The sequence below is a fragment of the Pipistrellus hanaki genome, assembly GCF_964339955.1.
Source record: "Pipistrellus hanaki genome assembly, chromosome: 7".
Classification (NCBI taxonomy): domain Eukaryota; kingdom Metazoa; phylum Chordata; class Mammalia; order Chiroptera; family Vespertilionidae; genus Pipistrellus; species Pipistrellus hanaki.
In genome coordinates, this window is record NC_140509.1 from 5,340,254 (window position 1) to 5,363,280 (window position 23,027).

The 23,027-nt window shown below is 58.6% G+C and overlaps 1 protein-coding gene across 4 annotated transcripts; it reads left to right on the top strand.

Moving 5' to 3' along the window:
* Nucleotides 1–14,567: 14,567 nt before the first annotated feature.
* Nucleotides 14,568–22,860, top strand: HMGA1 (high mobility group AT-hook 1). 4 transcript variants are annotated; one of them, XM_084890008.1, is made up of 6 exons: nt 14,568–14,696; nt 14,933–15,051; nt 18,195–18,367; nt 19,764–19,847; nt 20,445–20,495; nt 21,711–22,860. In XM_084890008.1, the coding sequence occupies exons 3-6, from the start codon at nt 18,233–18,235 to the stop codon at nt 21,762–21,764; spliced, it is 324 nt and encodes a 107-aa protein (XP_084746134.1). In that variant the 5' UTR covers nt 14,568–14,696; nt 14,933–15,051; nt 18,195–18,232; the 3' UTR covers nt 21,765–22,860. The 4 variants fall into 4 exon arrangements, with proteins under 4 accessions (XP_084746134.1, XP_084746136.1, XP_084746137.1 ...); XM_084890010.1 differs by having other exon boundaries at nt 14,575–14,696; nt 18,195–18,334; XM_084890011.1 differs by having other exon boundaries at nt 14,575–14,696; nt 18,195–18,334; nt 19,768–19,847; nt 20,449–20,495.
* Nucleotides 22,861–23,027: the final 167 nt, after the last annotated feature.

Below are 23,027 nucleotides of genomic sequence, written 5' to 3' on the forward strand. Positions count from 1 at the left end.
TGCCCATTCCTCTGTCCACCCATACACGCAGCCATTGGTTGACTCTTGCATGTGCCCCGACCAGGGATGGAACCCACAACCTTGGTGCATCAGGACCACACTCCACAACTGAGCTGCTGGGCCAGGGCACCACAGTCCATTCCTGCTGCAGTCCTGCTGTAAGCACTAAAATCAGGTAATATAATTCCTCCGACGTTATTCTCCTTTTTCAAAATCGTCTTAGGTGTTCTAGTTTCTTTGCCTTTCCACATAAATTTTAGAAGTAGCTTGTCTATATCTACAAACATTCTTGCTGGGAGTTGATTGGATTGTGTTCACCTGATAGATCAGTTTTGTGGGTTGAATTATGTCCCCCAAAAGACATGTTGAAGTCCAAGCTGGGCCTAATCATCACCTTGGAACAGGGCTATCTGGAAACAGGGTCACTGAGATGTGATTAGTAAGATGAGGTCCTAGTGGCATAGGGCGGGCCCTGAACCCATTGTGCCCGAGGTCCCCATTGGAGAGAAGCACAGACTCACAGGAGACAGCCTATGACACAGAGGAAGGTGTGAGGAGCTCCCAGGCCAGCGGCAGCCCTGGAAGCCAGACAAGGCCGGCAGGTCCTGGAGGCTGCAGAGAGCTGGTCCTGCCAACACCTTGACCTCGGACTTCTGGCGTCCAGAGCTGAGACAACTTCTGTGGTTTCACCCATGGTTTGTGGTGCTGTGTCAGGGCAGCCCTAGAAAACCGTTTCGGTCAGGGTGGAGAGGAATCACGTCTGCACTCTGATGAGTCTTGCAATCCGGGGACCATCTTTGATTTCTGGCATCAACATTTTACAGTTTTCAACATAGGCACCTGTGTATGTTTTGTTAGAGTAATGCTGAAGTATTACTCTGTTCTTTTGCTTTCCTTTTGGAGCTATTAGAAAGTTTTGTCTTTTTAAGTTGATTCCAGTTGTTCATTGCTGGCATATAAAATATGATTAACTTTTGTGTGTGAATCTTGCACACTACAACCATGATGAAGTCAGTTATTACTTCTAAGACTTTGAAAAATTATATTAATTCTGCTGAAACAGGTTTGGCTCAGTGGATAGAGCGTCGGCCTGCAGACTGGGGGGTCCCGGGTTCGATTCCGGTCAAGGGCATGTACCTTGGTTGCGGGCACATCCCCAGTGCGGGTTGCTCCTGTAGCCAAGCAGGAGGCAGCTGATTGATGCTTCTCTCTCATTGATGTTTCTAACTCTCTGTCCCTCTCCCTTCCTCTCTGTAAAAAATCAATAAAATATATTTTTTAAAAGAAAAATTATATTAATTGTTATGAAACATTCTGTGATACTTCACTTTAATTAAAAATGCAAGGGGCGCCAAAACCGGTTTGGCTCAGTGGTAGAGCGTAGGTCTGCGGACTGAAAGGTCCTGGTTCGATTCCGGTCGGGGGCATGTATGTTGGTTGCGGGCACATCCCCGGTAGGGGGTGTGCAAGAGGCAGCTGGTCGATGTTTCTCTCTCATCGACATTTCTAGCTCTCTATCTCTCTCCCTTCCTCTCTGTAAAAAATCAATAATATATATTTTTTAAAAAATGCAAGGGGAATACTGTTTTTCTCCTATGAAAAGGCAAAGAGCTTTCTTTTTACTTTTTAAACATTTTTAATTGAATTTAGAGAGAGAGGAAGGGAGGAGAGAGAAACATTGCTGTTAGAGAAAAACATTAATTAATTTGGGGATCAAACCCGAAACCTGGGTGTATACCCTGACCTGGACTCAAACCCGCGACCTTTTGGTGCACGGGCCGGCACTCAACCAACCGAGCCACACGGGCCAGGGTGGCAAAGTGCTTTAAAAAGGAATATTTCCCACCTGCTGGGCATGTATCTTGTTCCTTTTACTATTACTGCTGTTATTGATGAGGAGACGAATTTCAGATTCTGGGACCTGGTCTCTGACCCCTTTTCTACTTCTGTCAGAGGAAAGACTCCTAGGAATGGGGTTAGCAAGGCAAAGGGCTGCCCCCTCCTCAGTGCTACCCAGGCTCAGCCGCTTTCCAGAAACATCAGACCAGCCCCTGCCCGGCACAGGAAGGAGCATTTTATTTTATTTTATTTTTAAAATATATTTTATTGATTTTGTACAGAGAGGAAGGGAGAGAGATAGAAAGCCAGAAACATCAATGAGAGAGAATCATCGATCAGCTGCCTCTTGCACACCCGCTACTGGGGATGTGCCCGCAACCCAGGTACATGCCCTTGACCGGAATCGAACCCGTGTCCTTTCAGTCCGCAGACCGACGCTCTACCTCTGAGTCAAACCGGTTTCGGCGGAAGGAGCATTTTAAAGCTCTTTGCCATCCGAGAGGTGAAAAACAGCATTTCCCTTGCATTTTAAAGCAGTCCTTTACAAAATGCCAGCCTGCTTCCCTGCTACAACCTCCCGTGTTCCCTTCAAAATACGGTCCACACCCTGCCGACAGGGGGCGCCCCTATCAGCTCCTGTTTACTCCCTTCATTGTCCCTTCCCACTGCTTCCTCTTCCCACCAGTACCAGGAGCCGCAGAGCTGGTCACTTTGGAAACTCACCACAAAACTTTCCCCTCCAGGACACTGCCTGGAATGCTGGGTGCTCACTCTGCTTGCCCCCCCCAAGGTACCCAAGGAGAGGTCAGAGGGGTGAAACTGAAGCCAAACTGGCTGCCTTTCAGCCCAGCTCTGCTGTGTGGCCTTAGACAAGGTACTCAACTCTCTGTGCCTCAATTACCACAATGTAAAAGACAGTAAGGGTTGTTGTAGGATTAACGGAGTTAATAAGAACGTATCAGAATTGTCTGGGTCTTGGAAGGTATAAGACATCTTAGCTGCTACCATCATTATTATTCATCATTATTATTAATCCTGGTGCACGGATTCATGTACCCGTGGGTCCCTCAGCCTCGCCTGCGCCTTCTCACAATCTCATACTCTCGGGGGATGTCAGAGGCCCAGTGCACGGATTCAGCCGATCCCAGGAGGCCAGGCCGAGGGACCCCACCAGTGCACCACAGGAGGGCTCCTGGAGTGTCTGGCCAGTTTGGCCTATCCCAAGCAGCAAGCTAACCTACCCGTTGGAGTGTCTGCCCCGGAGTGGTCAGTGCCCATCATTGCTACTGGTTGAACGGTTGGACACTTAGCGTATTAGCCTTTTATATATATACACGAGAGGCCCAATGCATGAAATTCGTTCAGAAGTAGGCCTTCCTTCCCCTGGCTGCCGGCACAGGCTTCCCTCTGGCATCGGGGACCTGGGCTTCTCTCGGGCCACCGCCAGGCACCAAGGATCCAGCACCAGGGATCCGGGATTCTCTCCCAGCCCCAGCTTTGTCCGGAAGGTCGTCCCAAAGGACATTCAGTCTAATTAGCATATTATGATTTTATTATTATAGATAGATAGCTGCTCCTCCCTAATCTGGCCCATCACCCGGAAGAGGCCTCTGTCACTGCTCGCATCCAGCGTGCTGCTTGGCAAATGCAGGAGCCTCATGCTTCTCATCTACCTGAAGTGAATAACCCCTAGCTGCTTCAGACTCGCTTTGAGGATTTAAAGCACATGTGTCAAACACAAGGCCCGCGGGCCAAATCCAGCCCGCCACGCCTTGCAATGTGGCCTGCACCGCGCTGTCATCACTGCACTCCGCTGTCAGTTTATGACATTGTCAGTTTATGACTGTTCAGTAAACCATTCGGCCCGCGATTTAGGCTGGATTTTAGATTTTGGCCCCTTCTCTGATTGAGTTCGACACCCCTAATTTAAAGAGTGAATATGTATCCAAGAGCTTTTTAATGCAGTGTGTCACTCCGGTCAGGGTTCTCTCTGCCCCCTCCCCTCCCCATCGGAAGGAAAGCAGCATGACAGTGAGAGCTGAGGTTTACTGGGTGCCCAGCCTGACCAACCCATTCATTCAGTGCTCCCTGCAGGGCAGCAGTCAGGCCCGGCAGGACATGGCACCACCCCAGGGCCTCCAAGAAGCTCCAACGGGTTGGGCAGGGAGAAAGGGTCAATGAGGGGTGGTGAGACCAGCGATGGCGGAAGTCATTGTGCCTCCGAGGGCTGAAAGGGCAAGGGGCAGAAGCTGTGTGCCCAGAGTGCCGTCATGGAGGGACACAGAGCGGCCAGACCCGGGGCCACAGCAGGCCGAGGTAGGGGAAGGAGGGCCCGGCTTCTCACCTCCCTAAGATATCCTGCCAGCAGGCACTGCCCCGCAGAAAGCCCGCTGGCACCGGGCCAGGGCCTGGCGAGCGGTCAGCCTTGCAGACGGTGCCTGGCAGAGCAGAGTGGGTGGCCGTGAGGAGGAGTATGAAGGTGGGTAACGAGCGCTGGGAGACTGTTCTCCACCAGCACCTCCGCTTCGCAGGGGAGGATGAGGCCAGAGCTGAGTTCCCCCTGCCCGCTGGCCTGGAGCTTCGGGCTGCCAGGCTGGGCGGGGCGAGCGCCAAGCTCGGAAGGATGGTGGATGGTCCCTACGGCCCCCCCCCCGGCCCCCCCCCGTGACAGGGCTCAGGGCGCAGCACCACGCGCTCCTGCCTCCCTCCCTCCCTCCGGCCCCTTCCTCCCTGGTCACTGGCCCCGGCCTCACCCGCTGCCGGCCTGGCCTCGGAGAAGGCCTCTGGCTCTCTCTCCGGTGCCGGTGCCCTTCATTTCTCTCCTCCCATCTTCCCAGTTTCCCTCTCCCAGCCTCTCCCAGCGCTGGACGGGTCATCAGCCCCCAGCGCTCCGATACTGGCACCTCCTCCCTCCTCTCTAGGTTGTGCCCCGAGCCTCCAACTCCGCCTCCAGCCCCAGCCGCCGCCCGCACCAGTCCCCGCCGCCTCCGGCGGCCTGTCCCCGCCCCGCGGCGCTCGGTGGCCCAGCGGCGACGGCGGCGGCGGCGGCGGCAGAGGGGGGGGGGACGGCGGCGGGGGGGGGGCGAGCGGCGGGGGCGGTGGGGGCGGCGGAGTGGGGAGCGGCGTGGGGGGCGTGGGGGCGGCGGCGGGGGGGACAGGGGGGCGGCGCTGGGCCGGGGGGGGGGGGGGGGGGCCGGCTGGCGCTGCGCCTCCTGAGTCACACGCATGAGGCAGCGTGAGTCAGGCGGGAGGGAAGTCCCTGCGGAAGGGGCTTTCGAAGCCGCAATCGAGTCTCGGAGAAAGAGAAAGTGTTCGGAAGGTCCTTTGACACAGTGACCTTGTGTGAGCCCGGCGGACACACCCCACCCCGCGCCGGACAACAACACGCACCCCCGCCGGCGGCCAGCCCGCAGCCCGCAGCCCGCTGCGCGCCCCCAGGTGTGGCGCGGGGTGGGCGCAGGGGCTCCGGGGCGGCTGGAGCCAACCACACAGCGCCCGGGTCCCAGCAGCTCTCCAGTCTGTACCTCTACCCCCACCCCCAGCTCCACCCCACCCCACCCTCACCCCCACCCTTACCTCCACCTCCATCCCGACCCCCACTCCCACCTCCACCTCCACCTCCACGGGCAGCCTTCCCCATCTTCCCAGGCCTGACGGTGCCCCAGCCAGCATGGCTCACCTGCTCCAGACCCCAGACCCCCCACCCATACAGGGTGGGGGGAGGCTGTCAAGCAGGGCTCCTTGGGGGTGGACTAGGTCACCTGGTGGAGCCCTGTGGGGGGCAGAGGAGACGGGGACATGGGTCCCTAAAGACCCCTCCTGACGCTCTCCTGACCTCCGAGACTCATCTGCAATCAGACCGCTGGATTCAATTAAACAAATGTTTACTGAACACCTTCATTACCGTGCCAGGCTCTGAAAACTGGAGTAGACAGTGAACAAAAAGGACAGAGAACAAAATATGTCAACTGCTGCCCTCCAAGAGCAGACATGAGGGAGGGTGGAGATTTACAATAAACAATAAATAATAAATAAGCAAAGGATTTAAACCTGCACTGTCCAGTAGAAATAGAATGGAAAACACATATCTAATGTTAGGTTTTCTTGGAGACATATATTTTTAATATGTTTTCCTTATTGATCTCAGAGAGGAAGGGAAAAGGAGAGAAACATCAATGATGATCAGCTGCCTTTTGCATCCCCCCTCACCGGGGATCGAGCCCACAACCTGGGCATGTGCCCCTGACCGGAAGTGAATCTGAAACCTTTCCGTCTGCAGGCCAACACTCTATCCACTGAGCCAAACCAGCGAGTGCTCTTGGAGCCATATTAAAATGCTAAGGAGAAACAGGAAATTAACTTTAATAATATATTTCATTTAATCCAATATATCCAAATATTATCTTTTCAACATGTAATCAATATACCAGAGAATCAGTGTTTTTGTATTGTGTGTGTGTGTGTGTGTGTGTGTGTGAGACAAGCCGTGGAAATCAGTGAGGATTTCGTGCTGCCAGCACATCTCAGCCCAGACTTGCCACATTCCAGGTGCTCAGGTGCCACCTGTGCCTAGTGGTCAGCCCAATGGGCAGCACAGCCCAGATGTCAGATAAAGTTACAGAGCAGAAACAAGTAGAGCAGGGTGAGGGGGTGGGAGAGCTAGGTGGGAAGAGCTGGGTGGGGAGAGCCGGGTGGGGTGGGACAGAATTCAGAGAAGTGAGACCCACAGATATTCTAAACCCTGGCTCTGCCATTGGCCTTGGCAAGTCACCTGACTTTGCAGAACCCGTGTCCTCACCTATGAAGTGGGACATGGTTTCTCCCGTGTGGATTGGGAAATGCACAGTGGCCAGGGCACAGCCTCCCGATCTCAGCCACATCCCCTCCACTCCTAACACCTAATGGCCGCCATTGGCGGCCTCCCACCCAACCCCCAGACCCTCCATTTTATGTTTCTATCCCAGCAAATACTTAACCTCTTGGACTTCAGTTTCAGTGGCTGTGTAATGGACTGAGCTCTTGGGGAAAAGGATTGCAGACTTCAGGGGACCAAGCCACTGCCAGGGGTGTGTGTGGGGGGGCAGGGGCACCAGGTAGGAGCCTCAGTGCTGAGAAGGTGAATTCTCTTTGGAAACTAGGAAAAGGATTTCTGCCATGAAAGTCACCCTGACCCCAAAGACCCCTCCCACCAGGGGCAAAACTGCCAGAAAGAGTTCACAGCACTGGGCCAGAGCCCGGGAGCAGGGCTGGAGGAGAGGGATTGCCGTAGGAGGGGTTCTGCATCGCTTTACCCCACTTCCAGGGCAGCTAGGCCAGCGGGCCCAGAGCCCAAGGGAAGTTGAGGAACAACAATGAAGCCCTCAGGTGGGGGGCTCCATCAGGCCCATGGGGGCGGGGGGGGGGCCGGGGAGCAGGCCCCGGAAGTCGCAGACAAAGGAGGCAGCAGGGTCTGGATGTGGGATGCAGACCTGCCCTCACCCCTCAACCCACCCCACCCCCAAAGCCTGGGAACTGGCAGGGCTCCCTAGATGGTGACCCAGAAACCTGACCGTCAGCAGCTCCTCCCTGGCACTGCCCACACGGAGCTCCGCGCTTCCCTGGCAGCTGCCTCGGCTCCTCTCCCCTGGGTTTCTCACTCACCCACTCGCCCACCACCCAGAAACCCGGACTCGCCAGGCTTCCCGGGGCCCGGAGCTGATTCCCCGGGCGCAGCGCCAGGCGGGTGGAGGGGGTGCTCGGCCCGGGTACGCCCTCTGCCCGCTCACGTCCCGGCCGCTCAGGTACTCCAGTCCCGGGGCCACCCACCCTGGTGCTGAGCTCAGTGAGAAAACAAAGATGCGCCACTCACTTCACAGTGAGGACCAGGCCTGGAGGACAAGGACCCCCAGGGATCTATGGGGACAGGCCGGAGGCGGGCGGGCGGGAGCAGCCAGGTTCCCCAGGCCGGTGGGAGAAAGGCGGCCCCTCCCCCGCCGTGGCCTCCCAGCCGATTCCAGACCAGCAGGCTCGCCCGGCTCCGCCCGCCCCTTCCTCCCGCGCTCCCGCCAGTGGCCACCTCCCCTCCCCCAGCCACCACTCTCCGGCCCCTCCCCCGCCCCACCGCCCTCATTCATCGTCCATTCACTAAGTCTGTGCTGAGCACCGAGGCCCCTTAGGCCCGGGTGCGGGGCTCGCGGGTGTGGCGTCTAGAAAACAAAGCCCTGGAGGCCTCCCACCAACGCCAGCATGGCGCCGGCTCCTCCCCACCGCGGCCCACCTCCTCCCAGCCCGCCCGGGCCTCCGACCTCCCTCCGCAGGCCCTCCTCTGCCCCTCCGCACTCCGCCCAGCCTGTGGGTCTATGGGCCTGTTCCCAAACTTTGTGCCATGGGTGGGAGCAAGCAGGTGGCTGAAGCCACAGGCCTTGAGTCCCAGGTCCCGCAGCTGGTTAGCGAGCTGACATGGACGTGCTGCCCGGGCGGGCCAGTGGCCTGGAGAGACAGACTAAGCCCCCAGAGAGCAGGGTCACAGGCCACAGTCGTGGCCCCTAACACTGCCTTCACTGCTCACGTGGATGGGGCCTCCATAGGCTGCACACCTTTAAAGGGCACGAGTTTGGGGGCACTTTATCTGCAGAGCCTGGTGCACTAGACATTGCTAGATGGTTCCTTAGGCCAAAGGGGAACTTTTGTTCCACGCAAAGCGTAAATCTTACCCTCTCCTGGAGTGCACTCTGATGAGCTGCCACCACTGCCAGTCACCAACAAGCAACCCAGCCAGCCAGTCTGCCCCAGCCAAAGGCCAACATGGTTGCCAGCTCCTGAGGCCCAGAGAGCAAACAGTTACCCACCATCATAGGTAAAATTTTATAATTTGTAAAGATAGCACCTTTACAAATTATAAAATGTAAAGGTGCTCTCTGCCTGGCGACAGCTCAGCTGGAGAACCATGCCCATACTCCAAGTTGGTAGGTTTGATCCCCAGTCAGGGCACATGCAAGAACCAACCAGTGAATGCGTCAACAGAGGAACAGCAAATCAGGTGTGCCCCAGGGCACGTTCTCTCTCTCCCCTTTCCTCTTTAAAATCAACCAATATATATTTTTTAATCCAAAGGTAATATCCATTAGAAATGAGTCTGCAGGACATCATGTGACGATGATGGCCACTGGCCCGGCGGTTTTTAACCTAATGACACAAACACGGGTGTCTCTGTAAGGTGCAATCCTGTCTCTGTCACCCCGGTGATGATCTGCCAGGTTCCCTGCCCCTTCTTTTCTCTCCCTTGAAGTTCAGAACCCAGCACAACTCCCTGTGGTGTGGCCTTTGCTGACAAAGAAATCACTTTGGCTAATTATCATCTTTTTTGTTTTTATTTTAGAGAAACACAGAGAAAGAGAGAGAGAGAGAGAGAGAGAGAGAGAGAGAGAGAGAGAGAGAAGCCTGGCCAGTGGTTGAGCGTTGCCCGCACCAGGAGGTCGAAGTTCCATTCCCAGGCATGTTGGGAGCTGGATCCCCAGAAGGCAACAGATCAATAATTCTCTCTCATCATTGATGTTTCTCTCTCTCTCTCTCTCCCTTTCTATGAAATCAATGAAAACATGTTTTTAAAGAGAGAGAGAGAGAGAGAGATCCATCTGAGAGAGAAACATCAATCAGTTGCCTCCTGAATATACTCCAACAAGGGTTCCAACCCTGAGTGTGTTCCTTGACCGGGAATTCAATCCACCAACTCATTTGGGATGATACTCCTTCCAGCTGAGCTACCCGGCCAGAGCCTAATCATTCTTTATTCAAAGACATTTTTTTTTAGCTCGAACACTGTGGTGGGCCCTCGGGATACCCCAGTGAACACAGCATAAAATTCCCGGCTCCAATGAAGCTGACTTTTCAGTGGGAGAACCAGACAGAAAACACAATACGTAGCACTGTTTACATGTTATTTATTTATGGTTAATCCTCACCAGAGGGATGTCTTTACATTGATTTTTAGAGAGAGTGGAAGGAGGGGGGAGACAGAGAGAGACCAGTCCGCAGGCTGGGAGAAGGCAACAAGCTCGCCCAGCCCGGGAGAGGCAGTGCAGGGGAAAGAGGCAGCATGCCAAGTTAACCTCCCTGAGGCTGTTTTTAAACATATATATTTTATTGTTTATTTTTATTTTTTACAGAGAGGAAAGGAGAGGGATAGAGAGTTAGAAACATTGATGACAGAGAAACATCGATCAGCTGCTTCCTGCACACCTTCTACCAAGGTATATGCCCTTGACAAGAATCGAACCTGGGCCCTTTCAGTTACAGAGGTTGATGCTCTGTCCACTGAGCCAAACCAGTTAGGTGAGGCTCAGTTTTAACACCAGTAAAATGGGGGCAATAGCATTGCTGAACTGGTAGGGGCACTGAGGGCCTGCATGTAGTAGGTGCTCATCAACTCTCCCTTTACCTCTTTTTTGTTTGTTTCTTGTTTGTTCCTGAGGTTGACGAGGAGCTGGGCTTTCCGAGGTTCCAGCTCTGAGGGTTGATAAAACTGATGCGTCATGCAAGGTGGGCAGCTGGCTCAGGGAAGGGGCAGGGAGGTTTCTGTCTCCCGGGCCTTCCTATTTTTTTTTTATGGTGTTTTTTTTTTTTTTACATTTTTTTAAATTAAATTATTATCTGTGTACATATTTTAACATTGCCCCCCCCCTTTTTGTTTTATTAATTTTTTTACAGGGAGGAAGGGACAGGGATAGAGTTAGAAACACTTATGAGAGAGAAACATTGACCAGCTGCCTCCTGCACACCTCCTCCTGGGGATGTGCCCACCGCCAAGGTAATGCCCTTGACTGGAATCGAACCTGGGACTCTTCAGTCCGCTCTATCCACTGAGCCAAACATGTTAGGGCTCGGGCCTTCCTATTTATTGGAGAATTTTTCCCTCAAAAGTTGGAAGCAGAAAAGGTCCTCCTTCCACTCTAGGCCTGCCAGAGTTCCTGGCAGCAGAGCCTGTGGTCGGCAGGGCCTAGTGGCCTGATCCTTCCAGATGACCAGATGGACTAGTAGCTGGGTGACTCTCCAGCACAGTGGTCAACACTGCACGCCAGCGGGACCCTATACCTGGCTTGCCTAGGTCAGTCTTGGTTGATATGGTCCTGGGTCAATCCCAGTTACAATGGGCCAGTTCAGGTTCATGCTCATTGCTTGTCATAACTGCTAGTAACCCCTTTTACTCTTTGTGTTGTTTCTATTGATTTCAGAGAGGAAGGGAGAGGGAGAGATAGAAACAAATGATGAGAATCATTGATTGGCTGCCTCTTGCACACCCCCTACTGGGATGTGCCCTGACCGGGAATCAATCGAACTGGTTCATAGGTTGATGCTCCAGTACTGAGCCACACCAGTGTCCTGCTTGTCTGGGCATACATATCCTATGATCCAGGAATTCCTCTCCTAGGTGTGTACCCAACAGAAATGTGCACATCTAGTCACCAAGCCACACTCCAGAACATTTGTGGCTGCACTATTTGTAACAGTCTCAAACCAGAAACTATCCAAATGCCCTTCCACAGAGTGAATATAAAAACCGTGGGACACTTACACTAGGCATCAAAGAGAACAAACATCCCGAAGCCACGTGCAATCACAGGAATGAATCAAACATAATGTTGAACAAAATAAACTAACACAGGAGAGTCTGTAATGTATGATTCCATCCACACAACGCACATAGAAGCTGCTTGACTTGGATGTTAGTGACACAAGGGTGTTCACTGTGAAAATGTGTTGCGCTGAACACAGGATTTGTGCATTTTCTGTGTGTACATTTTTCACCAGTGAAAGGCTTACTTTAAAAAGGATCCTGGTTTGGACAATAGGTGCGACAATTTCTACGCCTCTTCACCCCACCTCGTCCCATTTCCCTTCCAGGTGAGGCCAGTTCAGAACACTCTCACACCTGACTCCCTGCCTTGTGGGACCTCTATTAACCTCTCCTTTTCCAAGAGCTGCAGAAAAAAAGCCAGAGAAAAGCTGGGAAGTATAAGTGGAGAGATGTCAGACACGAATCCCCAGAGGGGCACCCTAACCTACCACGACCTCCGCATTTCAAGCCACGACTGGGAGATGGCCAGGCTCCTGCTACTGAATAGGGCAGGGGAAGAGCTAACATACATCAGGAAGAATTTCAGCAGCCCAGCTGTCCCGAAAAAGGAAGTTGAGCTGAACTCCCCGCTTTCTGAATATGTCTGTGGGGCTCATCATTGAGCTCACTGGGTTGTCCTTATGAAAACTGTATGATTCAACTCGGACATAAGAAAATGTTTCCTGTGGCAAGGACTGGTTCTGATATGACCAGTTTCCCAGGGCCCCTCAGGCCTTGACCAATCAGGTTGATGGCCCTGGCCTAGAACAGCTTCCTCTCCCTGCCTGCTCCCCATGGCCCCCCAAATCCCATCAGGCCTGCTCAAGCCCACCTCTCCGAGACTTCCTTGACTATCCCCAGCTCCCCCCTCTCCTCTTGTAGCACCCACCAAGTCTCTCTTTCAGCACCTGACCCTCTGGTCTACGTTCTAAGAGCAGAGAGAACTTGACACTGCTCACTGATTGCACCCCAAGAGCATGGGCTACTCCTGTACACAGAAGGCCCTCAGTAAATATGAACCCAGGCCTTCTGCCTCCTGGCATCTAGGTGATGGTTACTCTGGGGTGCTCCTACTTCTGATTCCTCTAGACATGAAATCCACTGGGGCAAGGACTTGGTCTTATTTTTAAAACCCCTACCACTCATCCTTCTGCTTAATACTTTCTGAAAGAGGAAAGTAAGTAATTTTGGGGCATTTGCATTCTAGAAAGCATGGCGGTGGGGGTCAGTGGTAGAGTTATTTGGATTTCAAGGGTGTGGGTAATCCTGGAGAAGGATAAACTACTATATTTGCCTAGAAATTTATTTATATCTGCTTCCTTCCAGAGAGGGATTGAGGTGGCTTACAAAAACACACATAACACGAGGTAAAAAACAAGTCGGTTTGGAAATCAGGACGAGGGGAAAATAAGATCAAGTCGGCTGGTGAAAAGTGGGCCAAAAAGTTGGCCAAGTTTCCCACAGCCCACTGGAGACGGAGCCCCGCTTCCCCCGCCGACTCTCAGGGGCAGCACCAGGCCACACAAGGCCTCCCTGGCCGCCGGCCCCAGGCCCGGCCTACGAGCCTGGGGGCCCCGGGTCGCTGGCGGGGGCCTGCCACCTCAGGGTGGAGGGCTCGCTCTCCCACTCCACGAAGGTTCTGGAGCGAACAACTCCCGGCCACCGGCCATTCTACCAGCGGCCTACTAAGCGCGCGCTGGCCCGGCGCGGGCCACAAAGATGGAGCAGCGCGCCTGCACCCGCCCCACCCCCACCGGGGCTGCAGACAAAGGGGCAGCCACCCCTCCCCCAGCCTCCCCTGCATCCCCTCCGCCCTCTCTCCCCTCGGGCCGCCCTGCGGTGACTTCCTCTCCCTCGGGGCAGCTGCAGACCGCACCGGGTGCGTCCCACCTGGGCGCCGGGCGGGAGGCCTCCCCGCCCACTCCCGGCCGGCCCCGCGCCCTCCTTTAAACCGGTTCCGTGGGCCCCCAGCGCCTTCCCGCCCGGCGCCCCACCCCCACCCGGCCGAGCACGTGCTGCCCGGTGGGGGCTGGGCCCGCTCCCGCCCGGCGCCCCACCCCCACCGGAAACATTCCTGAAACATTCTTGAGACTGGGAGGCCGGCCGCCGCTCCCCTCCCCCCGACCCCGCTCAGGGCTCAGGGAGCCCCGCCGCCCGCGGCCCGTGAGGAGGGGGCTGGGCCGGGGCCGGGCTGACCGGGAGGAAGAAAAACATGAGTCACCGCCGTGTGTCACGGGCCGCATTGCAATTCCCTGCATCACGGGAGTGGGGAGGCCGCCCCGGGACCGGGCGCGGGGAGGGGGCGCGGAGGCTCCCCGAGGCCCGGCCCGGCCTGCAGGGAGCGCCACCGGCGGCGCCCTCTCTTCCCCCTGCCCTCCCGCCATCTTCCCACTTGGGCTTCCTGGTCGGTCGCGCAACAAGTCTTTGTTGGGCCGGCGCCAGGCGGCGGGGCGGCCCGGGGAGCGCGGGCGCCTCCCTGCCCGCACCGCGCTTCCCGGCGACGCCCGCCCCCGCCTCCCGCCCGCGAAGCCCCGGCGGGCGCAGAGCACGTCTGAGGGCTCCCCCCTCGGGGTACCTGCCCCGAGCCCGTCGTTTGTGTTGCCTTAAGGATGCACCGTGATTGAGGTTCACTTGCGGCCGCTAATAAATTAAAACTCGGATTTCACAAGTTTCACGTTTGAATTTCACAAGAGCGGCGTTTCACCAGGTGGCCACACGCGGGCTGGCACCGAAACGTGCATGCCGACACCTGTCCGCCCGGGGAAGGCTCTCTGGGCGACGGGGGCGGCGGGTAGGCCGCGAGCTCTCCGCCCCCCGCCCCCGCGGACCCCCAGGCACACCGTCCCTCACGGCCTCGCGCCCCGCGGGCCCTTATGCCCCTAAAAGTCATTTACCCGGGACAACCCCGTCCCAGGAGGTAGGACGCTCTCCCCCACAACCCCAGGAAAAGCTCCTAGACGACCCCTCGGTGCCCTCCCCCGGGTTCCCCGTCCGGGATGGTGGGGAGTGGCCGGCACCTCGGCCGCAGCGCGCCACCCCCCCGCAGCCAGCACCCACCCGCGGGGCGGCTGGCGGGCGGCCGCCCTTTTAAATCCCCGGGCTCATTTGCATGGCCCCGCCCCCCGGTGACACGGCTGGCGCGGGCGGGCCCGTCCCCCCTGCCCCTGGGTCGCTCTTTTTAAGCTCCCCTGAGCCGGGGCTGCGCTCCTCTAATTGGGACTCCGGGCCCGGGCTATTTCTGGCGCTGGCGCGGCTCCAAGAAGGCGTGAGTTCGCGGCCCCTCCGGTGGCTCCTGCTTTTTTAAATATCTAGCATTTAATGGGATTATTTATTGAGGCCGCGCACGGGCCGTGCCCGGCTTCCTGCCCCTCGCCATCCTTCGGGGGAGGGGGGATGTTCCGTGCCCCCGCCTGGCGGTGACACATAAATGCCCCGGGGGCCTGGGCGGCGAGCACGCGGCGGCGGCGGGCTCTGAGCACCTCTGCTCCCTCCCGGTTTCAGATCCGCATTTGCTACTAGCGGCGGCGGCGGCGGCGGCGGAGCCAGGCCGGTCCTCAGCGCCCAGCACCGTCGCTCCCAGCAGCCCGGAGCGCGCACACAGGCCGGCGGCCGAGCTCGCGGTGAGTCGTCCCCGGGGCCCGCGACCGAGGGGAGCGCCCCGCAGCCCCTCCTGGAGCCTCCGGGGTGCCGCGCGCGCCTCCAGCTTTATTCCCAGGCCGGGGCCGCGCGAGGCGCGGGCGGCGGAGGGCCGCGCGGCGCGGGGGCGGCGGCGGGGCCCGCGGGCTCGGGCGGGCGCCCGCACTGCTTCCCCCGCGGCGCGGCGCCCTGCGGGGGGCGGGGGCCGGGGCGGCGCGCGGTGGGGGAGGGGGCGCGCGGCTGCGGCGAGCGCGAGGTGTGCGCCCGGCGGAGCCCATGCACCTCGCGCCCGCCGCTCCCGCCGAGCCCGGGCCCGAGCCGGCCCCGAGTGGGCGGCCGGGGGGCGGGGGGAGGAGCAGGCTGCGGCGCGGCGGGAGAGTGGGGAGCCGGCCGGCCCCCGCAGCCTGGGGAAGTTCTAGAAGTGAGGGGGATGGGCAGGGATCCCGCAATCCGGCCCTGCTCCCGCCCGGCCTTTACCTGGCTCCCCTGGCCGCCGCTGAGGCCGAGCCGCGGGCCCGGGTGTGGGGCTTCACCCCGACCCCACCTCTGGCCCGGCCCGCGCGCCTCTCCAGCCCCCGGGGCCAGGCCTGCCCTCCACCCCCACAAACTGGTTTCTCTGCTTTGCTGGGCTCTGTTGGAACTAGTCCCTTGGACTCCCCGTTTCGGTGTGTTTTCCTGGGGCTTTATTTTGCGGCGAGGGCACAGAGGAAGGTGGCTTTCTTCCTCTCTCCGCGCCCGCGCGCGCCAGGTTTCCTGCCCCAAGGCGGGCTGGGGTGCCCCCTCTGGCAGGAAGTGGGGCCGGTGCACCCGCGTGGCTGTGCATGCGGTCGGTCGGGGTGCACGGGTTTCCCGCGCCTGCGAGAGAGCCCCTCCCCCTCCCATTCTGGCCCCTGCTCCCGCCGGTGGACCTGCAACGGCCATGCAGGCACTTGCAGAGTCACCCCGGGACCCAGGGTGGAGCCGGGGCCACAGGGACTTCACCGAGCCTCCCGGCGGGTCCTCCAGGAACCTACTCCATCCTGTCCCTCAACTTGCTGTGTGACTTTAGGCAACTTACCAGGTTCTCTGGACTACTTTTTTTTTTTGTAAAACAAGGCAGCTCAGCGATGCTCTCCTGCAAGTTCCCTAAGCATTTGTGGAGCACACAGTACGGGCACCGCGTGTACAGGGGACAAGCTGGAGCACCAGAAGGTCTTATAAACTGAAGGATTAAGATTGGGCCCTAAAAGTGGCTTTTCCACGACAAGCCTCTGATGATCAGAAACAGGTGGAAGAGGCAGCGTTGGTTGGTCTCAGCAGAGAGGGAGGGCCTCGGGCCTTTATTCAACTCATGGAGGGCTGGATTTAGGGTGGGCGAGTGTGGGCTCCAGGGTCCCCAACAGCAAGAGGTGGGAGGAAGCACCAATGAATCACAAGCTTCCAGGGAAACTCATCAGGAGCCCAGCAGCGGGCCCAGCTTCACCCAACTTCCCCCTCTCTGAGGGGGGCCTCCAGCAGACCGTACTCATTTAGTTGATTAATTTTGATGTTTGGTTTGAAAGGGGACCTGTGGTGTAATAGAAGATTTTAATCGTTGCCTGTAATTACAGAGAGGCCAGGCCACTGATGATGGAGCAGGCTAACGCACCAACCACCTTGCTTAAAGGGTCTTCAAGTCTAAAATACTGTAAAACAGGAGAGATACCAGAAAAGGCCCTGCTGCCTGGAGCACTCCGAAGCTTTGAGGATGGGGTCCTCCCAAAGTCACAAATTTGCAAAATGTTTTCTCGGAAATTGTCTGAAAAGGAGAAAAGTCACTTTCAATGTTCTAGTTCTTGTTTTGCATGAAGACTTCCCATTGTTTAGGAACTTTCAGACTTATCTGGTCTGGCCTTCGCAGGGGGCTGGAGCGGGTTGAGGCAGATGTCTTACCTTTACCCCGTTTTACCGCCTGAGGGGCTTTCCGGAGCCAGACCCTCGGCCCAGCCCACCCTTCACCACGCAGCCAGGAATCGTCCCCATGGGGGTGGTGGAGCCACGGGTTTCCTAACTCCCGTCTCTTGTCTGTAACTTGGGGAATGTGACTGGGATGATTTCCTTTTTTAATTACTGATTTGAGAGAGATCAGTTCGTTGTTCCCCTCATTTTGTGCATTCATTGGTTGGTCCCTGTATGTGCCCTGGCCGGGGAAAGAACCACCACCCTGGTGTATCTGGACGACACTAACCAGCCAGCTACCCGGCCAGGGCCTCGCTGTCCTTTTTATGCCTCGAAGGGGCTCCCAGCGACCCCATGCAGGTGTCCTTGCAGGGGAGGTTTGGGGCAAACTCAAATGGTGAGGCTTCTGAGAGGGAACATGCTAGAAAAGGACCCAGAAGCTTTTTAGGGTCAGGCCTGCCAGGGCTCCGGAGGGCCAGTTGGAGAAGCCCCTCCTGTAAGCGGGGGTCAAAGGGAAAGATCTCTGATCAGGTGGGCAGGGTGGGGGCGAGGAGACCCACCTTTCCGTTGTGGGCTCCTTCCCCCCTCAACCTTGCCCACTGCGGTTCAGCCACTTTCCCGGGTCCCCGTTGTGCCCCATCTTTGAACCCCAGGCTTTACCCTGGGGGAGCGTAGAGAGGGGCCTTGCTGGGGCCCAGGCACCAGCCGGCTTTGTGGTTGGTGTGGATGTCAAGGTTGGCCCTGGTTGCCTTAGGTCCTGAGCCTTGAGCTTGACAGTATTGTCAGCGCAGTGTGTGGCCTCTGCTGCCTGGGCTCATTGTCTCTGCCTAGCTTTCCTCTCTCGCTCCCTGCTGGCTAGAGAGTCCCCCCTCCCCCTCTGAGCTGTGAAGGACCCCCCCCCCCATCTACACCTTTGCTCAGGACAGCTCCCCCTCAGCCCGGCCGGGCTGCCTGGGCGTGGCCCTGTGGGGGTGGCGGGAAAACAGCCCTTCTTTCGGGAGATAGGAGTGATTAGGGCAAAGGGCTAGCCCCCTGCGGCTGCGGCAGGTGGGCATCTGGGGCAGGTGGGCACCTGGGGCAGGTGGGCATCTGGGGCAGGTGGGCACCTGGGCGCAGGCAGTTTTGCTGCTGTTCCTTGGAGGGTGGGGGGATGAGGGCGGAGGAGGCGGCTGGAACGGTTTTGTTTAACACCCCTTTTTCCCGCCTTCAGCATCAGCCATCGCTCCGCCTGCTCCAGAGAGAAGGAAGATGAGCGAGTCTAGTTCCAAGTCCAGCCAGCCCCTGGCCTCCAAGCAGGAGAAGGACGGCACTGAGAAGCGAGGCCGGGGCCGGCCGAGGAAGCAGCCTCCGGTGAGTCCTGGCGCCGCACTGGTAGGGAGCCAGGTGGGTGTCCGCGGCATTGCCTCGCTTTACCCCTTTGGGCCGGGGGGGGGGGGGGGGGGTGCCAGGCGTCCTGCAGGCGGAACCACTCCTGTCTGTCTGCATGTCCTCCCCGCATGCCTGCACGCCAGCACTCACCAGCTCCCAGGCCCCCTGAGGCCCCAGCAGAAGGGACCGCGCCTCGGTTCTGCACAGGGAGGCCACCTGCTCCGTTTCCCGCCTGCCCTGCCCTGCCCTGTGTGGAGAGGACAGTACGATGAACTCTGGGAGCGTGAGAGAAGCCTAGGGTCTTTGAGCAGGAGATCGCCTCATACCGCCGTGGGGTTGCTGTGAGGAAAGTTCTGGGTACTCACTGACCGTTTCTGCACTCCCTCATCGCCGGGACAGGGCCTCACTGCCGGTGGCTGGCTTCGCCCTGGCTCTGAACAAGGAAATGGAAGCCTGAAAGTTGGAAATGGTGGGTGGGAGGGTGGCAGAGTGACCCTCGGAACCCTGGTGCTGTCTTCCTCCAGCCGGCCCTGGGGGGCACCCGGGAGGCATGGCCAGTGGGCGCAGGCTCCCCCTTCCCGGGAGGAGGAGAGGCAGAGGCCAGCCCTTCACAGCGGCCTCCCGCTCCCGGCAGCGAGGGGAGAGGGGTCTGACTGGACTGGGAGCCACGAGCCAGGCGGAGTCTGGGAGTGGCCCTCCGCTGCCTCTCCAGAGCCCAGTGTGCGGCCCGCTTCCCTGGGCCTCCGCGCCGCCTGTTCCGGGGTGGGGTTGGGGGTCGGAAGGGGTGTTGGGTTACTGGACCGTGGTTAGAAGCCACCCTTGGGGAGTCGTGGCCGCTTGCCTCTGTGCTGGCTTCTATGCATTATGCAGCAGCTTTTTGTTGTGTCTCGGGCTTATTAAAATTTTAGCGGCAACAATGGCAGGGGTCTCTGGGGTTTCTCCTCCCCGGGAGGCAGCTGGCGGGGCCAGTTTACAGGTGGAGGCTGGAGCCTCCCTCCAAGGGGGGCATCCTTTCTGCTCTTCTGCGTCCCGGACGTGTGCTGCACGTACGGCCTGAAAAGGGTGGGCAGTGGTGGTGGCTCAGGACTCTGCTTCCTTCATTTAACTTTGATGATGCCCTTTACAAACGAGGAAAGCGAGGCTCGGGCATGAAGGTCTTCCTCAGGATCTTGGGGTTAGTCAGTGGCAGAGCTGAGACGGGCAGAGCTGCCGCTGTCGGCCCCAGGATGCCCTCCCCAGGGTCTTCTTGTCGCAGGGGAGCAAGGGCCTTTGCGAAAGATGGTCCAACAACTGAATCCTGACTTGTCCCTGCCATTGTGGGCTCCTGGCCGAGGGGGTGGCTTGCTGGCTGAACTCCGGTTGGGGTGGGACAGGCGGCCTCTGGGTCTCACTGCCTCCTTTGTCTTTGCAGAAGGAGCCCAGCGAAGTGCCAACACCTAAGAGACCTCGGGGCAGACCGAAGGGGAGCAAGAACAAGGGCGCCGCCAAGACCCGGGTGAGCTGGGGTGGGTGGCCATCCTAGTGCCCGCAGAGGGAGGCGTGGGAGGGCGGGCGTATCCCGAGGCTCTGATGATGGGCAGCGGGTCCCTGCTAACGGGGAAACAGGGTGATGACTAAGGTCTCACTTCTGCACCTTGGTTCTCCCGGGACCATGGGGAAATCAAGTCAGAAGTCCTAAGCATCCCTGGCCCGGAGAAAGGAGGGTTGGGCACAGTGAGGGGCAGCCGCACCAGCCCCGCGGCTGAGAATGTTCCTTCTCTCCTGGGGTCCTGGATCCGGGCTGGGGAGCAGGGAAGGCCAGCTTCCCGGCGGCATCAGGCTCTCAGAGGAGTTGTTTTGTTTTTTATTTTATTTTTTCTAAGACACGACTCATATCCTCTGAGTCATGGGAGGAGGAGGGAGTGGGGGGCGTGTGTGTGTATATTGAGGGGGGCAGTGTGGTGGCCAGTCATCACCAGCTGGACCAGCTGGGGCGGGCCTGTGGCTGGGGTGAGATTCCTGGGCTGCCCTGAGCAGAGGAGGGCAGCCACCGTTATTGGATGAGCACCGATGGGGACATTTTTGACTCTGGGTTTTCTCTCTGCCCTTCTAGAAAACCACCACGACTCCAGGGAGGAAGCCAAGGGGCAGACCCAAGAAACTGGTAGGTGAAGGGGTGCAGGCTCGGCCCCTCTGGGTGGGGTGCGGAGAAATGGGTGAGGCCTACCTGATCCTGTGCACCACGGAAAACGCTCTCCCGACCAGCTGGGTCGGGAATGATGGCTGTCACACCTGGCCCCGGCCTGGCTCCGGGCACCTAGTGTAAAGGGCCGTGTGCCTGTGAGTGGTGAGGGCTCCCCAGCACAGCACAGACCCTTGCCCTGCACTCCTGGAGGCCGTCTGCTTCTAGGGGCGCTCTTGGAGGCCCTCTGATCCGGCCCCATCACAGGAACGAGGGGAAGGAGTGAGGCTTTGCCCTGATCTGGGGGGAGAAGGAGCAGCAAAGTGCTCAGCGCTGGGGGGAGGGGGGGTGTGTGTCAGTGCTGGGGGGGAGCTGAGGTGTGAGGAGGCACCTTTCACTTCTGGGCCCCCAGAGCTGGTAGTGGTGGAAGTAGGTTTGCCGAGTCAGGAGACTGCCTCTAGGGGGCTCCCCTGAGTTAGCCTTCCCGTTCCCAGCCCTTCCCTATCCCCAACCTGCTCCCTGAACTCCCTGAGGCATTCATTCCTCGAGCTGAGCCACTACCGTCAGGGCTGGGAGGGGGGGGCCTGGGGGGCTGGCTGGGCCCCAGGAGTGAGTAACAGGAAACAAGTTGTTTTGGAGTTTGTGCCTGGCACGGGGGCTGCAGCCCGTGGTGTCCCGACATTCCCGCCCCGTGAGTGAGCCCCTGGGCCACACTTCCCCTTCCTCCCGCCCTGGCCTGGGGTCAGCCTGTGGCTGCGGCCACTGCCCCAAGCTCAGCAGCTGCCCTGCGTGCCAAGACCACCTGGCTCTCCTGCCCTCCACCACCTCTGCCGTTTCCTCTCCCTGGCTGCTCCTCCCCTCCCCAGCCAGTCACTCCTCCCTCCCTTCAGCTTCAATCTGCTGTTCTGGGTTCGGCCCTGTCCCCCACCAGGGGCCCTGGGGCAAGGGAGGGAGGGTGGCTCTGAGAGCAGCGTGTGTGTTTTTTTTCCCTCCTTTTAAATTCTTCCTTTTTTATGAATGAAGCTGGGCTGTGGAGGTTGCTGAGTCACCCACACACTCAGCCCTGACTCATCCCCCTTCTGGAGAGCCAGGGAGGGGTGGGGGCAGCGGGCCTGAGTTCCCTCCCCTGCAGCTGGGGGTGGAGGCGGAGGGCCAGGCCTGGCACCGTGCTGATGGCCCTGCCTGTCCCCCTCACAGGAGAAGGAGGAAGAAGAGGGCATCTCGCAGGAGTCCTCCGAGGAAGAGCAGTGACCGTGCCACCTGCTTCCTCCCCGTGGAGCCGCTTCCTTCTGGGACTGGACAGCTCCGCCCCCCCTGCCCCGCCCCTCCCCCGCCACCCCCGCGCCCGCCTGCACCGCCACACTACACAGCACACCAGCCGGGCCCTGGCGGCCCGAGTGGGGAACAGTTTTCCTTGGTCTCCATTCCCAACATCCTCTCCCCCCACGTGCATTCCCCCGGCTTCCTGACAAAGCTGACATCCCACTAGCTGCACCCATGCCTGCTGCGTCCCTGCTCCCTGGGTGGTGGGGGCATTGCTGACTGGGCTCCCGGTTTAGGGGGTCCCTTCCCCACTCTTACCTCTGGCTTCCCATCAGGGGGCCTGGGAGGACTCCCCTGGCCTTAAAGGGGCCTGAGCCCCGTCTCACTCTGACATGCCCACTCCACTGTCCTGGCAGCAGCACCTGTGGCCATGGATAGGGTTGTTTGGCCCCAAGATGACTCAACGAACCTGTGTCTGTCACCAGGTGTGGCTCACACCCACTCACCTGCCTTCCACAGGCGCCTAGCCCTGCGCTAGGTTGAACAGCGCCCCCCTGGGGCACAGGAGGGAAGGCAGGAGGGTGTGAGCCCGACCCCATCTGCTTCCACTCTGCCTCCAGTTTCCTCCCCTCATGGGGCCCTAGCAAGGAGCGAGCCCTGCCCACTCCCACCCCTGCTCCTCCCCACCCCCCAAGGTTCTGGTTCCATCTTTCCTCTGTTCACAAACTACCTCTGGACAGTTGTGTTGTTTTTTTGTTCCATGTTTCATTCTTAGACATCTTGTCATTGCTGCTGCTACCAGCGCCAAATGTTCACCCTCACTGCCTCCTGTTCTGCCCACACTCCCCTCCAAGATGCTCTTGGGAAGGAGCCAGGGGCAAAGCAGACTGCCCCAGCCCCAGGGAAGGGGGGCTCTGCCCCTAGGATGCTGCAGCAGAGTGAGCAGGGGGCCGGTGTTGACAGCGGAGTGTAGGGCCACCTCCCCCCGTTATGCCGGGAGGGGGTAGCCATTTGTCCCAGCCTGGGCCCCTCCCTCTGGTTTCCTATTTGCAGTTACTTGAATAAAAATATATCCTTTTCTGGACTGGAGTCTGTAGGGGGGATGAGGGGTGTGTCCACCTGGTGGAGCAGGTGAAGGCGGAAACCCAGAATGTGTGCTGGGTGACTGGAGTGAGTGTGTGAGTGCGTGTGTGTGCGTGTGTGTGTGTGTGTGTGTGTGTGTGTGTGTGTGTGTGTGGAGGGGGGTGTGTG